The 20,816-nt window shown below is 38.9% G+C and overlaps 1 protein-coding gene across 9 annotated transcripts in view; it reads right to left on the bottom strand.

Moving 5' to 3' along the window:
- The window catches only part of adgrb3 (adhesion G protein-coupled receptor B3), a 766,644-nt gene that overhangs the window by 426,106 nt on the left and 319,722 nt on the right, over positions 1–20,816 (bottom strand). For 6 of the 9 annotated variants that reach the window (XM_073056508.1, XM_073056504.1, XM_073056509.1 and 3 more), the window contains 2 exons: positions 13,218–13,379; positions 8,662–8,826 (listed from right to left, as the gene is read on the bottom strand). In XM_073056508.1, coding sequence (XP_072912609.1) covers positions 8,662–8,826; positions 13,218–13,379 — 327 coding nt within the window. The remainder of the gene's footprint in view (positions 1–8,661; positions 8,827–13,217; positions 13,380–20,816) is intronic. The other 3 variants (XM_073056512.1, XM_073056511.1, XM_073056510.1) reach the window with 1 other exon arrangement.

Below are 20,816 nucleotides of genomic sequence, written 5' to 3' on the forward strand. Positions count from 1 at the left end.
AGTTTAATGACAATAAACTTGAACTTATACAAGGGAGATGATCATACAGAAACTGAGATTGGTATATGGGTAGGTAAGAATCTTGAGCAAAGCAGGACTGAGAAATTTTGAACTAGATAGTCAGGCGTGCATCGCCCATTTTTAGGACACTGAAAGTCCTCCAATATATCTGGCAGCAAGCTCAGTGATGTCCATAACGGAGATAAAGGCCAAAACATTTCAAGCAATAGCCACATCAGTAACAGATTCTGAAATTCAGAGGAGCTCTGACTAATGTACTGGTGAACCGAGGCAGTCAGGGACCCTACTCAGTGTTCTCCAGAACCTAAGACCATGAGAAGCAGAAGTAGGACCTTAAGACATAGGAGCACAATTAGGCCAATTGGCCCATCAAGTCTGATCCACCATTCAACATGGCCGATTTAATTTCCTTCTCAACCCTATCTTCTGCCTTCTTCCTGTAACCTTTGATACTCTTACTAATCAAGAATCTATCAACTTCTCCTTTAAACACATCCAATGATTTGGCCTTCACAGCCACCTGTGGCAAGGAATTCCACAGATTCACTATGCACTGGCTAAAGAAATTCATCCTCATCTCTGTTCTAAAGGCACATTTCTGTAGCATGTGACTGTGCCCTTTGGTCCTAGACTCTCCCACTATTGGAAACATCCACTCTATCTCGGACTTTCAATATTCAACAGGTTTAAATGAGATCACCCCTCATTCTTCTGAACTTCTAAATTGCCCAAACCTTAACTTTTCCATCCCCTAGCTTGTGGTGACATACAAATCAAACTACAGCAACTTATTTAGTGATTGCTGATGCTACCGTCTCAACCACATGTAGGTGCGTGGGAGCTGTTTCAGTCATGTTCATTCCAAGAAAATCACCACATTAATTTGGAAATATATCACCATTCCTTCACTAAACATAGGTTCAGGTCCTAGCAACCAGGACAAAAATATTCTTCATGATAAAACTACTGTTCCAGAAGGTGGATCCTCACCTCTTTCTCCAAGGATGTTAGAGAGAGGTGTTAAAATGGTTGGCCAGCTAGTTTGTGACTATATCTTGCAAATTCCATGGATTCACCACCATCTGGCTAAAGAAATTTCTCCTTATCTATAATACACAGATACTAGCTTTTCCTGCTTCTTACGTTTGGTTGCTCTCTTGGCTCAGCACCAATTTCCCCGTACTGATGCCACATTTCTCATTCCCTTAACATCTAAAACTCTAACAATGGCTGTCTGTATGATATATACCTACAGAGACGCTGAGGTACCTAGTTCTCCTGGTTCATCTCCCTCTAGGTGAGAGAAATTTCTTCTCCTGAATGGCGGATCCCTTATCTTGGGTATATAAACCCATTTACAGATAACACTGCCACAGGAACCGTCCTCCATGCATTTGGCCTGCAAAATAGTTCACTCAGTTGCTGTGATGTGTAATGTAGTGTGAGAAAGAGAAAAGGAGGGAGGTTCAATTAGAACATGCAGAAGGAATTGGATAAGTAGTTGTACAGGTGAGATTTGCAGGGCAACGAGGAAGGAGAAGAGAGAGGAATTATGAAAAGCCCATTTAGGAAGAGCCAAATGTCTTTTTCCCTGTTGTTATTATTTAATAATCTTCACTGCATGAACTTTGTCCCGTGATGGGTTCAGAATTCCATGTACTAATCTATTGGCCATGCCATGGAGAGGATGTTCCTACATCCTCTCATTAGTGTTGTGATTGGTGTAAAACTCCAGCTTTGGGAGACCATGAATGCAGCTCACAAGCAGAGCCACTTCAAGAAAAGTACAGTGTTGCAGACAGAGAAACTTTCATTGAAAACACTGCTGTTAGACTTAAAGAGCCCTCTTGTGAAACTATTTTACTTTGTGAAACTATTTTACTTTGTGTTTCAATATTGAAAATAACAGTGTTGTGTTATAATTAGGATGTTATTTCAAACATATAGGCTCAATCTATACGTACACGATGCTGGAAGAACTCAGCAGGACAGGCAGCATTTGTGAGAAAAGAGTAGCCAACGTTTCAGGCCGAGACCCTTCATCAGGAATGGTCAATCTATGTGGATTGAAAACTTTGAAAAAAAATCCCACTCCAGGGACTTTGCAATGATGCTGTGTTTCCTACAATTTGAGCAAACAATAAAAAACTACAGAGAAATAACAGCCTGACCTGTTTTTATATTGCCCTTGGTGCTATAGTGATTAAAGAGTTAATCTGTGACAGCCCATCTCCTAGGAGACTGCCACACACTGTCACTAATTATCTGGTGTTAAATCACATCAAAGAGTGATTAACTTTAATGACCAGGAAACTAGAAGCATAACAAATTGGGAGCAGTGACCTGCCTCCTGATTCTCCTTTGCTGCGTATTTCTGCATTCAGATAATTTCAGAGATGTGAAAATCTGAACACCGAACAAAAATACTAATTGCAGGAAGAGAAGAGAGAAAGCTTTTAAACTTGATCAGACAGTTTTGAAATAACTAGTAATCCTCCAATTACATCTTTTGTAACATAATACATTTATTTCATAATCAGGCTGCAATTTGCCACGATTTTTTAATATACATATTGTTTGTTATAAAGTCACTTCTCAGTTCCGGTCATTGCTGGATGCCCATTTTTCATTCTGTCTTTATTTGCTGCTGTGGCCTAAAGCTTCAGAGTTTCCTCCTTTAACTCCCTACTGAAATCCTACAGCTTTGAACTTTATCAGGATCTTTTCTAAATCCTAAAATGATTCAACTGCATTAACATATCCAGTTAACGATCACCATTGCTGATGTTAAATCTATTCTTATGCAAACAGAATCAGCAAAATCTGTCAGCAAATTGATTCATCCTCTCATCAATACCACTATTAAAACAGTTTTGATCTGTTGCCATATAAACAGTCGAAAAAGGAACCATCCTTCCATTTAAATGAGCTCTGTTGCACAGCTCCATCCGCCAGAACATACAACATTACAGGACAGTGCAGGCCCTTTGGCCAACAATATTGTGCCAATCTTTTAACACACTCTACCTAACCTAAAAACTCCCACATAGGCATCTATTTGCCTATCTAAAAATCTCTTAAATGTCCCTAATGTATCTGTCTCTACCATGCTCTTCCCACTCTGTAAAAAAAACACTATCTCTGACATCCTCCCCATACTTTCCTCCAATCACCATAAAATTATGCCCTCTGCTATCAGCTATTGCTGCTCTTGGGTAAAGGTGCTGTCTGTCTACTCTATGTTTCTTTACTTCCATTGGAGGTGTCTGTTCAGAGAGCCCTACACCCTATATTTAACTTAGATTAATAACCGGGCCTCAATTGAGTTGTTCAAAATTGTATGGGCCTTGGATGATAGACAGCGTGAAGGCATTTCTGAGGGCTGGAAATTGGTAACTGAATGGCATAGATTTAAAATAGTTAACAGGCAATTAGAAATCCAGGAGGATAAATAACAAAATGATTTTGATGCTCTACCCAAAAGATGGTGGAAACAGATCGAACTATAATATACAGAAGAACTGAATCAATACTTTAAAAGTAAGAAGTTGCAGGCCTATTAGGGAAATGTATTTGATTTTAAGTGCCCTGTCAGGCAGCTGGTCCAGGCACAGTGGCCCGAGTAGCCTTCTTTAACGCCACATGATTCTGTAATACTTCTGTGCGGATTCAGTACACTTGGTGCAGAACCCTCTTCCACCACTTGATGCTGCCAGTTCACTTCAGAAACTGTAGAAGCACAGCCATTTCTAAAGTGTATCAAATACTCTTCAAGCTGAATATTGGCCGCCGACTTAAACATTCTTAATATTATGCTTCCTAATGTTGATTCTGAAACATCAGTTAGAGGGATGGCATTTTGCGTATGATTCGATCTGTGACTTAACCTTCTGTAAACATGAGCTTATCCAAAACTCTGCGGCCTACATTGTAACTCACCCCTGCATTTCCTTGTTCACCAGCAAAATATCTTTTTTAACAAATAACATCTCTGCTTGCAAATTCATCTGTGGTCAAATTTGACCCATCTGCACTGGTCCCATTATCCTCAAAGGTCATTGCCAGTTTCCATTTCCATCCAGTTTTCGTTATTCCAGCACTGTTGGTATGAATCTCTGAAATTCCTAAACATTCCTAAATCTTGCTGCCACTTCACTCCTCATTAAAACCTACCTTAAAGGTAGATCATTGGACCTATTGCACTTAATCGCCACTTGATTAGGAATCTCCTGTTCACGATCTTCTGCTGCAGCCCATCCACTTCAACATTCGACACCTTGTGCTTACAGAGATGCTTTTCTGCACACTTCTGTTGTAATGCATGGTTTTTGAAATACTTTTGCCTTCCTATCAGCTTAAGCCAGTCTGGTCATTTTCCTCTCACTTCTCTCATTAACATGCTGTTTTTCCTCACAGAACTGCTGCTCACCAGATGTTTTTTGTTTGTTTTTCATATCATTCTCTGAAAACTTTTAGAAACTGTTGTGTGTGAAAATCCCAGAAATCAACAGTCTCTCAGATACTCAAACCACCCTGGCTGACAACAGCAATCATTCCACAGTCAAATCAGCTCGATCATAATTCCTCCCCATTTTGATGTTTGGTCTGAACAACAGCTGAACCCCTTGACCATATCTGTATGCTTTTATGCATTGAGATGCTGTTACAGGATTGGCTTAGATATTTGCATTAATGAGCAGGTGTACGGATATATGTAATAATGTGGCCACTGGGTGTACCTTCCTAATCTCGCTCAAGCTCCTTGAGCTTGTGTTTTATCATTTAAAGCCACAAGTTGCCATCATGTGGCACAGATGAGCAAAGTCAATTAGCACCAGCCTCAGATATTAAAAATGGAACTGAGAATCATGGAAAATCAGCACAAAATGGACAGAAGGCCAGTGAGTAGCAGTTAGGAAAAATAAAAATAATGCTAGGTATCCACCTGGCTGGCTGACTTCCCAAGCACTTCCAGCAATTTTGATGTTGGATGGTAGTGGAATATACCTTCCAAATTTGTGGGTGGCTCTTACAGGGCCAGTGACCTGAGTTCAATTCTGCCACTGTCTCTAACTAATCTGTACATTCTACCCATGACTACCTGGGTTTCTTCCAGATGCTCCAGTTTCCTCCCACATTCCAAAGATCTACAGGCTAGAAGCTTAATTGGTCGCATGGGTGCAGCTGGGTGGCACAGGCTAGAAAAGCCTGTGGCCATGCTGCTTCTCTAAATAAAAAAAATAAATCAATCGAAGGACAGAAAGGGTAATAACTTGATTTATTCCAATAGAGCGTGATTTATTAAACAATAACTGCTGAAGAATACAAAATTAATTAAACTTCTGCAATTATTAACAAAGTAAGAAAGTAAGACACTGGGGGGATATGTAAAAATATAAATTTGGAATGGGCATAAAGCAAACCGTTTGCCTCATCCACTCACCAAGCTAGGAATTTTTCTTAATCATCGTAAGCTGAATGCACTATACAATCATGGTTGCATATACAAAAGTAGGAAGTTGATTTCACAGTTATATTGGCCACTGGTGATACAACATCTGGGCCACTGTGAATCATATTGGGTTCTATTTAAGGAAGGATGTTAATACAATGGAAGCAGTTCAGAGAAGGTAAACTAAACTAATACCTGCTATGTGTGGGATGACATATAAGAAAAAATGAAGTGGCTAGGCTAGAGTTTGGATAAGTGAGAGGTGACAATTGAAATCTATGGAAACCTCAGTGGCTGTAACAGTGTGGATCCAGAGGGCATGTTTCCTCTTATGGAAGAATGTAGAACAAGGGGTCATTATTTAAAAATAAGAAATGAGATGTCAAAACTCATATTTTGGCTTCCTGCCCCTTTTGTGCTGAAGTCGCAGTGGTCAAACCAGTTGTTAACACCTCCTCTGCACTATGGAAATCCAACCCTCATGTTATTAAGTACTGACCTAGCAAATTGTGAAACTCAGTAGATCCAGTCCAGGCGAATGGTCCATTTGCCTCTAGAAATGCAGCCCGAATCACTGAATTCCTTTGGACTTTGTTTTTATTTGCTGGGAATCTCAGCAAATTGGGACAGTTGATGGTATTGTCAGGCAAAATAAACATCTATCAAAACAGTTACTAGTTTGCCATAAAATTTAAACTAATTCATAAATGGTCATCAAAAAAGACCTGATTTCCGGTGAAGTGTGTCATGTAGTGACTCCCTGAAAGTTACTTATCCTATCCTGGTAACGACCTTTCTTGCTGAATCTTTCCTTCAGATCTGGATGATGCTTCAAGGAGCAATGATGCAATGCTGTGACTTTGGGTTACTCCATGTGAAAAATCAACAGTTTCTTGTTTTACTGAGATTTGGCAAAGTTACAAACTTATACTTATGAAATCCTGAGGGGTCTTAATAGGTAGAATGGAGACGAGGAGGTATTTCTTTAGCCAGAGGGTGGTGATTTGTAGAATTCATTGCTGCAGACGGCTATCTGAGCCGATATTTGTATTTAAAATGGAGGTTGAAAGGTCCTTGGTTAGTAAGGGAGTCAAAAATCATGGAGATAAGGCAGGTGAATGGGGTTGAGAGGAATAATTAATCAACCATGATCAAATGGCGGAGCAAAACCGATAGATCAAATGGCCTAATTCTGCTCCTATGTCTTAAGGACTTATGGTGTTATATGGAGGGGACATTTCTTTTTATAGGCGAATCTAGCACTGGAAAGTTCCCATTTAAAAAATAATATTAATTGCATTTTAAAACATATTAATTTTTAAAAACAGGAATTATAACAGCTAACATCTGTGAAGGTGACTACAAAGCTGTACACTGTTATGGCTCAATTCTGGTACTAGAGGTGGAACCATGCGAGTGTTTTATAGTCTGTAAAAGTTCAGTGTAAGTAAGTGTTCTTGTTTAATACTTGCTTAGATGGATGCATAAGATGTTATGGTTCTACTTCACAGCAAGTAGCTGCTCCTCTCCATGACTTGTGGTGCACTGGGCGGCAACATTGCATTTGTTTTGTTTTTATGAGGCTGATGCTCAACCCAGCATGGATGGAAAGCGTGCAAGGAGCTGGCCAGTTTCGAACCTGGGACCATTTGCCTCAGAGTCTGGTGTGGATGCCACTACACAGGAAGTGAAAAAACTATTCGTAATGCTTTCAAACTATTCCAGTGCTAATCCCTCAGTCAACATTATAGTGAAACCCAATTATCTAGTCTTTGTCCACATTGTTGTTTTAGGTAACCTTCTGTCTGCAAATTGGCTGCTGCATCCCTTCCATTATAAGGCTGGAAATAATTCAAGTGTAGTTTGTTTATAGTAAAGTGCTTTTAGACACTCAAAGTCCATGTACAGCACTACGTAAATATCCATTTTCTTTTCAATTGCCCTATGAAATGAACTAGCAAGCCAATGAACTGCACTTAATGTTTACCAATAGTTCGAGATCCTCCTGCTCTTGACAACTGTGAGTAGTGTATGCAAGTCTAACTGCATAAAATCAAGATTGATTTTCAGAATCACTGAAACAGGCCCTTTTTGTCCATCTTGTCTACGCCTACTGTAATCTTTGTCTATGCAATCCTATTTGCCTGCATTAGATCCATAATCTCTCTATGTTCTTCATCTCGATGTACCCTCTAAATTCCTTTTAAACATTGTAATTGTATCTTCCTCCACCATCTCTGGCAGCTCATTCCATTTAACCCTCACCCTCTGTTTGGGAAAATTTACCTCTCAGATCTCTGTTCAATTTCACCCATTCCACCTTAATCCTGTATGCTCTAGTTCAGACTCCCAAAAAAACTCTACCTATGCCCCTCATAATTTTATAAAGATCGATAAAGTCACCTCTCAACTTCCTATATTCCAGTGAGAATGAATTCGGCCGATCCAATATCTCCTTATATTGCTGCTCTCCGTGCCTGACAACATCCTGGTGAATCTCTTCTGCACTCTCCCTATTACTACCACATCCTTCCTATGGTGCGGCAAACAGAACTTTCACAATATTTCATCGTGGTCCTAGCAGCTGCAACATGACTTCACAACCTTTGTGCACAATGTATCGGCCAATAAAGGAAGTGCTATTGAATGATGGCAAACTGCATTGTTATACTGAAGGTGACTTTCAGTATTGTCCTTTTAGACATCTGTGGAACACTTAGTTTCATAGCAGCTTGACTTATTGCCAGGTTTCATACATCAGCCAGTTTCCACCATCTATCACCAGCTCCACTCCACCCCTGAGGAGTGAGGCAAATGTTTTCGCTCACTAACGTTGTAGGGCAATAAATTATGGATCATTAACTATGTCTTTAATAGCAAATTTCTTCAATAACCTAAGAGAAATTATTGTTACAGGAAGCAAGGAAGAATTACCTTTAAATTGGAGTGGAGCTACTCGTGAATCAGAAATCCTCTCACTGAAAAAGCAGTTGATGCTTTGGTTTTCATTTCACACTTGATCAATTTTAGCTGGGCACAGGTAATGGATCAAAGCACTTGCATGGAGTGAAGATATGGATGAACTGTGACCTGACTGAATGGCTGCATGGACTTAAGGGATGAATGGATGGTGCCTATGGTATTTCAGAGCATTTACAGCCTATTTTATGACTGTGTGTTGTACTAACCTGGGCACAAAGCAATGTTGCACATCTTTGTTTGCGACTCTGGCCCATCACATGCACGCCCACCATATTGAGGAGAAATGCACGACCTAGACCTTGTCCTCTGGCCTCTGCCACACGTAAATGAGCACAAGCTCCAGGGTGACCAGTCTTCCCAGACGCCATGCACTACAAAAGAGTAAAGGCAGTTTGTAAAAGCAGAGGTTAGACACAACAACAATAATATACTTGAAAAGATGAGATGAGTATCTTATGCTTACATGAGTGGTGTCTACAGGCACTGTGTGTGGGGAATGTTGTTCCCTCATGCCACATACCACTGTAATGGCTCTTTGACAAACGTGAAATGGAAAGAAACTGCAATCTCCCAGTTATGGGGGGGTGAGAGGGACAAGGGTAATTTTATCATGAAAATCTGTAATTTTTACTGTCAATCCAAAAAACCCAAGGAATAAATATAAAATAGTATATAGTCATTCACTTACACCATGGTTGATGCTTTGCAGAAGATGATAACATGATCATTTTGTCAAATAAGTGAGAGTAATTTTCTTAATTTGTAACATGGAATTGTAAGTGGCGACATCAGCAGTAAGTGTGGAACGAGTGTGCACGTGCTTTAGCATTATTTAGAGAATGACAACAGTCCCACAACACTGGCTTTGACGATCACTCTCCAACTGGGTAATCTTCTATGGATCTATATGGATATGAATCAATTCTTCACAGGGAAAGAGGGAAGAGCAATTCTTTCCCTGTGAAGAATTGATTCATATCCATATAGATCCATGTATATAAGCTAATCTTATGTATTTATATTTATTGCTTTATGCTTATTGTGTTTTTTTAAAGCTGCATTGGATCTGGAGTAACAATCATTTTATTCTCCTTTACACTGGAGTACTGATGAATGACAATAAATAAATTTGAATCTTGAATCTTGAAAACAGGTTCTCATTTTATCTCCCTGGTTGGGGAACAGTTTTGGGGAGCCCAAGGAGTAAGACAATAACTATGTATTAGTTGAGGAGATAAAGAGGAAGAACCAAGGTAGTAGAATCTCAATAAAAATTAAATTCATGATTACAATTTAATGACTATGATACATTGACAACTTTTAAAATTGTATTTATTTTTCCCACAGGGACGTTACTGACAACATCAATATTTATTGCCCGTCCTTTATTGCTTGAGAACATTCCAGAACAGCATCCCATGCACCATCAATCTTCAGGCCATGCCGTTCAGAGACTTGTGCTAATATTATTTTTTATGACCATGTGCACTATCTTAACTGTATGTGCTACGTTTTGCACCTTAGCCCCGAAGGAGTGCAGTTTTGTTTAGCTGTATAAATGTGTATGGTTGAATGACAATTAATCTTGAACTTGAATTTGTGAGTTAAGGGGCAGCTACATTGGTGAGTCAGGGGTGCACGCTGGCAGTAAAGGAGGATGCCAGATTTCCTGAAGGACATCAGTGAATCAAATGGGATTTTTTAAAATATATAGCAATTTGGTCATTTCATGGTTACCACAAACTAGGCCAGCATTTCTTTTCTGTTTTGATAACAGGATTATTTGAATTCTCAGCTATGTGCTGGGATTTGAACTCCCACTCGTGCTTATTCTAACAGGGTGAGTGAGCTCTGAGTGACTTGCTATTTATTAAAAATGAATTTAAATTAATTTTTATTTCCTGACAGGACAGGAATGGACATAATTATTAAAAGAAGGAATTTCCTTAATATGAAAATGCTAGCAAAAATGGAGGTGCAGATGGAGTTTTGCATATTTCACACCTTCCTGAAGAACAATAATAGATTAAAAAAATGTAATATTTTATATAAACATGTGGATTCATAAATTTCATACTGCACGACTGCCAGCACCAAGCACCATTAGGGCAGGATACTGATGATGCTGTGAATCCTGCACATTTCTATGTCATCAGAAAAGATAGATCTCTGAAGGGGATTCCAAATTAGTGATGTATTGCTTGGAGGTTTTTGAGAGAAACTGCATGAAGAGAGAACTAATTCGTGTGTTAATAACTCACAGCCTGGAGAGAGCTGACTGCATCTTAATCTGCAGCAGCTGTATCAGACTGAAGCGACTGAGATGGAAGATAAAGTCTGGCTCTGCACTTAAGCTCCCTGCCCCTGCTCCTGATGGTATCACTGATCCACCAAAACAACATTAATCACTGCTTGATATGTGACAGCTGAATGGCATAATCCTAAATGCATTATTTTTTTCACATTTGCTGGAAAGTGTTGCGCCAGGATCGGGCGACATGGTTGTGTCATTAGGTGAGGCTATCACAGGATGCCAGCATGTGAGTCGGTGCCAGCCAATCTTGTGCTCTCGGGAGATTGGAAATAAATAAACATTATTATTGCCTGAGGGGACCATGGCAGTGGTAAAATCACAGGGGGATTTCTGGTATTAAGCCACAAATATTAAAAATAACAAAACACTGTTGTTGAGTGCCGTCGACTCACGGTGACCCTATGGATAGTGTTCCTGGAAAGATATGGAAGTAGATTGCCAGGCCTTTCTTCCACACAGATACTAAACTGCTGTTGCCCAGGTTGGGATTTGGCTGGATTCAAACTCAGGACCCTCCACCTCAAAGCTCAGTGCTGACGCCACTACACCACCAGCTGGCCCAAACAAAAACATTATAGGTGTCTAATTAAGATTTGCAGTTATTTGGATCACCTGCTTTTCCTGTGTTTAAGGTGTCTTTGTACCATGAGTGTATCTTATTCAAAGGGCGCATCCCTGGAAGCTGACAGCTTCTAGGTTATTCAACAATGGTGGCATAACAGCTGAGTCTGACCCGGTTTTCATACATTTTTCAAGAAGGGTGTCATTGAAAGCAGCCGAAAAACTGGATAATTTCCCATTGCATTACTCTTCAAGCCTAGAGAGTGACTACCGTGGCATTCCCATTGTCCTTCTTTAGATAGGCTGAGGAAGAGGCTTGGGCCCAGCTGAGCCCATGGGTAAGTTTGCCATCCATGTTACACTGTGTGCCTCTGGCAAGTGAAGCGCAGTTAGCAGAACTGTGCTGTTGGAGAAGAAAGTTCGATTTGGATGTTAGCTTTCAGCTTTATTTATCAGGTAAGCAGTAACGTGCTAGCGATAAAGAACATCCCTGTGCCTTGTAGCAGGAACTGAATCACAGCACTTAAGTTTGAAGGACTTAACCTGACAGTCAAATCGTTCAATCCAGCTCAGCCCAGTCCATACCCTGGAATCAGAGTCAGCCCTTTTATTGCTTAAATAAACTGTGATCTAAAGCAAGGACAGTGGCAAGTGCTGGAGAATTAGTTGTTAATAGTGGCCACAGACTCTATCAACAATACTGCCATGTACTCCTCGGTACTGTGTGCAGCAGTAAAAGCGAGATGCTCAGTGTTCTGCTCTGAGCCTTCCTCTAAAGGGGTTTAATTGAAACTCAAACAGAAACAAAGAACACCATGAGAATGAGAGTTTGGCCATTTCCTCAGGGTAGGAGGCTGATGAACTATATGTCTTCAGCAGCAAACGCCCTTCTACCAGAACACATCCAACTACGCAACATTTCTGTGATGCCGTTGTATCTGTGAGGACATTGGGATGGGAGTTATTATTTATCTGGCCAAATTTGCCAAAAACAGGTGCCAGTCCTCACCCTTGCATTATAATATTGTGCATTTTGTAACCCAACCCTGAAGTCAATCAACATTTGTCAGCTATTTGACTAGGACATCACAGTGCCAGAGTGTGAGGAGGAGAATTGAATTTGTTGGTGGTTATATAACAGACCTTTCCTGCATTTGGTAGGAATGCAAATTACATTTGATTTATTCTATTCTACTGCTAAGAATCCTAATCAAATGCTAACATGCTCTGGCAGTTTTCAGGATTCATTTCCATTAAATATATATTATCCTTGCAATGCATATTTTTCATTCTCATTTGCCTCGACACTGTTAATTCCACTGTAAAGTTGCCGGGTTAATTACGGATGATCTTGATCAAAACAGCAAGTCATTTTAAAATATTCAAACAATCTCTATCAAACAACAATGCCCTATTTGCATGCCAGCTAGTTTTCAAAAAAATCAGAATGTAAACAGTTCAAATTTTACAGAAAGGTGCATAAACAAAGAAATAGATAAATACCGCTGAACAGGCATCTGTACAAACTGATGGCAGCATAATGGCAAGACATACTCCAATTTACCTGATGCTTTAGCCTAAACAGTGTGATCTGCTTACAGGTCTAATTGAAAGAATTGGTATGACCTAGCCGCACGCAGAGCATGCGTTTTACCACAGCAAGTCAATCAAAAGCAAGTTGTTGTGATATCAATTTAAAAGGTTTTTGATTTCCACACTGCTTTAAGCTTATACAGGTAAAATGTCCAAACATTTAATTATACTGAGTAAAAACAAATGATAGCAGGAGCAAAATGCAAGAATGTGTGAATGATTTTTTGTCTTCTTGTCTATAGCTAGTCATAGAATTAAACATCCATACTTTTACTCATCCATTGCTAACACTACCTGGACAGAGGACAGTGTTATTGCAAACCCTTGATTCTCTTAAAGGCACGCTGCACAGTATCCCGTAAGATGATACACAAGCTCTGGTTCGCACCTGCGACCCTTGACCACATGTTACTGAACACATACTCCACTGGGTCCATTCTTCTGTAACAGGGTCTCCTGTACACAAAAAATGACAGGCCAATTATTAAATAGCATTAAAATAACACATTTCAAAATAAGCAACATAAAGATGTTTTACAATAATGTGTCACAAATAATTTATTCTTGAACTGAGGATTTATTAGACAGTGTCAGACCACACTTGGAGTATCGTGAACAGTTTTGGTGGGGGGGGGGGTGCCCTTTCTAAGAAAGGATGTGCTGGCATTGGAGAGGGTCCAGAGGAGGTTCACAAGAATGATCCTGGAATGAAAAGGTTATTGTCTAAAAGCTTTTGATGGCTTTGACCCTATACTCATGGGAGTTTAGAAGAACTGAGGAGGGTGGGGAGGGGGAAATCTTATTGAAACTTATTGGATTTACAGTGGATGTGGAGAGGATGTTTCCAAGAGTGTAGAGCCTCAGAATACAAGAGCGTAACTTTAGAACAGAAATGAGGGGGAATTCTTTTAGCCAGATGGTGGTGAATCTGCGGCATTCATTGCCACGGTTGGGTGTGGAGGACAAGTCATAGGGCATCATGATAATGTAGTAGTTAATGCGACACTACTACAGCTTGGGGATTTCCGGATTTCGGAGTTCAATTCCGGCATGTTCTGTAAGGAGTTTCTGTACGTCCTCACCGTGGAATGCATGGGTTATCCCCAGGTGCTCCAGTTCCCTCCCATAGTCCAAAGATGTACTGGGTTGGTTAATTGGTCATTGTAAATTGTCCTATGATTAAGTTAAGGTTAATTGGGTTTGTCGGGAGTTGCATGGCACAGTTTAAAGGGCTGGAAGGGCATACTCCATGATGTATGGCTAAATAAAATAAAATTTATCTAAAGCAGAGGTTGATAGATTCTTGATTAGTCAAGGGCGTCAATATTTACGGGAAGAAGGCAGAACAATAAGGCTGAGAGGATAATAAATCAGCCATGATGGAATGGCGGAGAAGACTCGATGGGCTGAATAGTCTATTTCTGCTCCAATGTCTTATGGTCTAAATGGAAACTATAATCAAGAGGAAATTGAATGTATCAGCTGTCAAGATTTCTTATCGACCTCAAAAACTGATTTGGAATGATAATTATGTGGAAAGTTTAGCCTTCATTGTGCTGTGAGTTCTGTAATAAGTGGCTCCTGATCAATGGTGCCTTCCTGGAAAGATTGTTTTTAGCTGCTGTAGATAAATTTGAAATGTCTTGGGAGCTTGACTGGAAATCAGCCACATTTCCGAGATGGAAACAAACATTTCTAGTAGTCTTAAAGCTGCCCTTGGAACTCCAGTGGACTGGCTAATTGCTTTATTGAACTAATTTTATCTGTGCTGGGAATTGATGTCCATACTGTGACAAGCCCATATGGAGGGCAGCTTGATGAAGAACAGAGGGAGAAGTTGAAGGGATCTCTCAACATTGTATTTCTGAAACTTTAGACTTCCGCCTTCACCTTTTCCTTGTAAGATACAACCTCTCAGTGTAAAAGTACTATAGACCATGCCTGGTCCAGAATTTTTGGTCTTTTAAATTGGGAACCCCATTTACATTTGAGAAATAATGCTGTGACAAAATTAATAGAGGTCAGGAAACAAGCAAAAATTATACCTCCAAGGAACAATGGGTGAGTCTCATTAACATTTAATGAAAGTTGTATCAGTGTTGTTAGTTATTATGTACCCACTGAGTATGTTATGAATCATAATAATCTAAATTGTTTTCAAATGCACTGACACATTAATTACAAGGTTATAAACTATCTTACACTTGGCTCTGTGGTTATCTTTGAAAATGATGAAACAAAACCTGAGAGACATAATAATAATTATAGAATGGCTAGATGACTGCCACTTCAATCAGTAAGATCACTTCAAGCCTCGGATCTCCAGAAAAAGAAAGCATGTGTTTTAATGACGTTGACATAATATACAATCAGTGGCCACTTTATTAGATACACCTGAGCTTTATTGTAAATTTCCAATCAGCCAATCATGTGACAGCAACTCAATGCCTAAAAGCATGCAGACATGGTCATGAGGTTCAGTTATTTTTCAGACCAAACATCAGAATGGGGAAGAAATGTGATCCAAGTGGCTGACTGTGGAATAATTCTTCATACCAGATGCAGTAGTTTGAGTATTTCAGGAACTGCTGATCTCTTGGGATTTTCACAAACAACAGTCTCTGGAGTTAATAGAGAGGCCAGTGGAGAATGATCAGACTGGTTCAAACTGACAAGGAGACAGTAACTCAAATAACCATGTGTTACAACAGTGCTGTGCAGAAGAGCATCTCTGAATGCACAACATGTCGAACCTTGAAGTGGCGGGTTACAGAAGCAGAAGACCACATTGGGTCCTACTCCTATAGCTAATAAAGTGGCCAATAAGTGTATTTTCAAGGATTCTGTTTCTAATATTCAACCCCTTTCACTCTTTTTTGTATTATTCTAACGGGGAAGTGTAATTCTTGTATGAATGGTCTGTGCACACAAATGAACAGTTAGCACCAACCTCTACACAGTTTCAAAGCCCAAACTACACAATAGTGGAGCTAGGGCTTGAGCTAAATCAGTACCTCACACCCAGAAAGTTGTTCTATACACACAGATTTGGAAAAATTTATTGGTCTTAGTGGGACTGTAGTGTAGACTAACTAGTTACCTAGAATCCAAGGGTTAAATTGAAAGAATAGTTTACAGAAGTATGCTATGATATTTACAGGTTTTGAAAATGATGTGGTTTGTTTTTTTTACCTATATAATAGGAGAATAATGGTTAATAGAGATACACTCATTATGTCACTATTGGGGTGAGGGTCTAAAAATTAAGTGCAAGCAGATCAAAAATAAAGTTAAGAAACACTTCTGTGTTAATTTAAGACTCTCTTCTGCAAATATAAATTGATGCTGGATTAACTGCTGATTTCCGATATGGAATTTATATATTAACTATATTAAGGAAATGTTAAGAAAATACAGGTAACTAGAGTTAGTTGCCAATCAGTTCAAGAGTTTAATTGACCGACATCATGTTCGATGATTGAAATACTGGATTTGCACAGCAGGTCAGTCAGCATCTGAAAGAGAGATTTGCCACCCATGATCATCGTCTGCAACACTTGGTGCTTCAAATATGGTGAGACTACCACACTTGCCTGAAGCATGCTGGATTCTAGCGATCAGGCCTAAATAGTCTCTGTTCTTCTAACAGTGCACTGGGGAAGATCTGCCCCAAATAACTTTGACAGCCTTCAAGCCTTGCAGCCTGTTAAAACTGTTGGGTTTATTATAAATGCTTCTGAATGTCTGTCACATTTAAAATAAATAAAATCAACTATAACATTTTGAAGTCATTAAAAATATAAAACAAAATACTAAGAATTTTATAGAATAATTTAGCATGAATAATTTTCCACATCCCTACAATCCTCATTGAAATACATTGGGATGTCTGCATCCCATGTTTGGTTTAATCTTTTGCTGGACCCGAAAGCTAATTCCCAGCAGGAAAGTTGGTGATCTTAGGAAGACAAGAGTGATTCACATTGGAGGCAGAATACAGGTTTAATGGCAGGATTCCTAACAGTGTGGAGGAACAGAGAGATCTTGGGTTTATGTCCATAGATCACTCAAAGGTGCAACCCAAGTTAATAAGGTGATTAAGAAGGCATATGTTATGTTGGCCTTCATTAGTCAGGGAATTAATTTCAAAAGCCATAAGGTAATGTTGTAGCTTTTTAAAACCCTGCTTAGACTACACTTGGAGTATTATGTTCAGTTTTGGTCACCTCATTATAGAAAGGATGCGGGCTTTAATGAGGGTGTAGATGAGTTTTATCAGGATGCTGCCTGGATTAGACAAAAGGCTGAGTGAACTAGGGCTTTGACTATATATCTACAAAAATCCCCAAATTCTTTACATCCAAATGGTAAATGATGCCTTTTTCACCTGGAGCTGCTATTACTACTAAACTTACAGCAGAGTAGTCTTCTCTCTTCTCAGTGGCTGACAGATCCGCTGATATAACCAGCACTTTGCATTTTTGTTTTGTTTTGAAGATTTTTGTTTCAATTTATTAGATCCTCACAAAATATTCCTGACTATAACTAAGTATACTTAGTCATTGCACAGAAGTGGGAACAAAAGGTTCTTTTTATCAGGGGGGCAGCATGTAACAGTGGAATGGGCTAGGATCAATTTTTGACCCTCAGTTATTTACAACTTATATTAAAGAATTGGATGAAGGGACTAGGTGCAAGGTTGTCAACAACATGAAAAAGGGGGGAGGATATTTCAACTTTGTAGCAGGTTATAGATAGATTGAATGAGTGGGTGAAAGCTTGATTAATGACAAGCGTGAGTCATTCATTAGCATAACAGGAATCTAAAGGCAGATTATTATCTAAGTGGAGAGAGACTAGATGAGTGAATACAGAGAGGTTTTGGTGTGTTATGCCCAATTTGCTAAAATATTAGCAGGCAGCTGCCATAAGTAGTTAGAAAATGAAATGGTACATTGGCCTTTATTGAAAGAGGCTTGGAGTTTAGAAATAGGAAAGTATTGTTACATTTGTGCAGATACAGGATTACTGTACTTCAGTCCTCTCATCAAAATCTGAATCAGGTTCATTATCACTGACATGCTTCATGAAATGCATTTGAGAAAGTCATTGAAGAGAGTCAAACAAAGATTCACTCAGCATATTCCTGGAGTGAAAAGGCTGTACTGTCATCAGCAAATAAGGAATTCAATGTACATTTTTCAGAATTTAGAAACATCAGGGGTAACCTTATGGAAACATATCAGATTTTGAGGGAGCATAACACCATAGATGATACATTTTGACAAGTGGTTTTGACGTACATTGAACAAGACAATATTAAAGGGTAATTATTAAAAACTGATGTGGTTGTAATTTCTTGCACTGGTTGGTGCCACTCAGGAATTCTCTTTCGAAAGGAGGTTGAAGTCGAGATCATTGGAGGCATTTAAATGGGAGGTTGATGTTTTTGTTTTGGAAATATCAAGGAACTGAGGTCTCTATGGAACTAGAACAGAAGAAGAGATAAGTCATAATCACATTGACTGGAGAAGGTCAAGCTTGAGGGGCCAAGAGGCCCAGTTCTTTTCTGGTTTTCTTATGTTTTCATAAGTTTTTATTAATTTAATGAGCAGAAGAAAAAAACCCTTCATTTTTGGAAAACAAATTATTCAAGGGCAGCAAAGGTAATTCTTTCTGTAATAAAAATGGAAGCAAACAAACAAGGCTGTTCCTAATGTATAATTTAGTTGGAGTGGGCAGTTGAGGGGGAGAAAGGGGAATAGCTTATCTTCAAAATTCTGCTGTTGTGCTACCAAACAGAAAGGAGTTGAACAAATTGGAGTCATTTTTTAAGTAATGTAAACAGAAATGACAGCTCCAAACTACCATCAGCAATCTAAATGTGTCCTGTGGCCTCACTCTCTCTGAATGCTTTAATACAGATCCTCTTAAAAGGCTCTTTGGTCTTTTATTGTCTTCATAAACTCTGGTGCTGCTGTTGTACTAACCCAGCTGAATTAAAGCTTCTTGCCCATATCTGTGCTTGCAGCAGTTTCATCAAAATGGCAAACCGCTGAAAGGGAGAAATTATTAGAAGAAAGGACACACTGAAGCATTTATTTTGTGCTTGTGCTTAAGTGAAGTCAACACACAGGTAACCAGTAATGCTACAAGGAACAAAGATGATGACTTTTTAAAAAATGTTATCTACCAGACTGCCAATTCCACTAATTGCATCTCTGTGTATGGTTTGACTGAGGGTTTGAATTTTATTCAAATACTGTCGCATTGAGATCTCTTTTAAATAAACTACAGTCTGAATTACACTTCAATGGAGTATTTTCTTCTACCTAACCAGTCAATAACTTACTTTCTAAATGTTTATTTGTATAATAAACAACAAAAGATAACACACATTAATACAGACAGAAATGACAGAGTATATCATCCAACTCAAGTTAAAATGTTCCCTCATGCCTTAATTGCAAACCTAAAACATTTTTTAATGTTTGCAAAAGTGAGTTTGCATTATATAATTAAAGCCAAAACAGACTACTTTTTAAAATTATAAAACAAAAAAAAGTCAGAAAATCTTGGAGAAACTCAGGTCATGCCACATTTGTGGAGAAAAACCTCAGGCATACCATTTGAAGTCAACGCTTGTTGTAATGTGAAGCTATCAGCTTGAAATATTAACCCTTTTTCTCTCCTAACAGTTGCTGCTTGACCTATTGAGCATCTCTCATATTTTGTTTTATTTCAGATTTCCAGCATCTGCATTTTTTAAAGTTATAGTTTAATGTTGAGACAGATTAGAGACAGTGTAGCAGCAATTTTGATATGCTTTATGTACACATGGACGGTGTTGATCAGATTTGTTGGACAAAAATCAAAATTTACAATGAACACCAACTGTAGTTATACACCGATTCTGAACTCATACAATGACCCTTTGCAGTGAAACTGTTCACTTATTCTGAGCCTATGCCAACAAATTTAGAAGCACAAACATGATGAAATGAGAATTAAAATTCAGAAAGCATGCAAAAGTAAAGATAAATGAAAATACTCAATCCTGTTTGAATACCCTGATAAATGTGGTTGAGTATCCTAATACTCAGTACTTTGGAGCAGCTACTTACCATGGTCTGACTTTCAACAGATAAGGTGATGGCCGAACTGAACTGAAGGCTTCTTCAGCATAATTGTCTATGTCACTCCTTGACTGATTGGCAGGAAGGGAGCACCTTCATTCTAGTCAGCTAACTTTATCAGTCCCCTCTTCCATTCTTTCTCTTCCAATCTCTCAAATGTGAACCCTGTAACCTGGAAATCTTTTTCAGAAGCACATCTTCTAAATTAAAAATGGGTCTCAGGCAATAGGTTTGTCATGAATCTTGAATGTAATGGGTAAGATGGGCATTAATCCACTAAACACTGATCTTTAAGCACTTAAACATCTCCACAGTTCAGGCATATTCATTTCCATCTGCTTGAGCTTGTGATATTTTGAATGTGCTCTTTTGAAAAATAATATTGAACAAAAAATTCTAAACCGTGAGGAAGTAAGATGAAGAAAACCCTTTTGTACAGTGTAAGAATACAAGTCTTTTTCCTAGCCTGCCACATGTGAAAGTTTGGGAAGCTGTCGGTTTCCACCAGCTAAGGAATGGTGGCAGTTTACCCTCCAAACCATGCTTAATAAGAGGAGTTGGGTGAAATGTTAGCTCCTTGAACAGACTTGTATTTTCATCCAGGTGGAAAATATGAGAGTTCGTAAAGTTTTTAAAATGATGAACAATATCTATGTTAATTACAGTTGCCGAATTAAAGCCAGTATTAGTATTGTCTTGAAATCCGAATGTAAACATTCTTCTACAGCACAAATCCTATAGAAGCTCTGGTGGCATG

The sequence above is a fragment of the Hemitrygon akajei genome, chromosome 9, assembly GCF_048418815.1.
Source record: "Hemitrygon akajei chromosome 9, sHemAka1.3, whole genome shotgun sequence".
NCBI lineage: Eukaryota > Metazoa > Chordata > Chondrichthyes > Myliobatiformes > Dasyatidae > Hemitrygon > Hemitrygon akajei.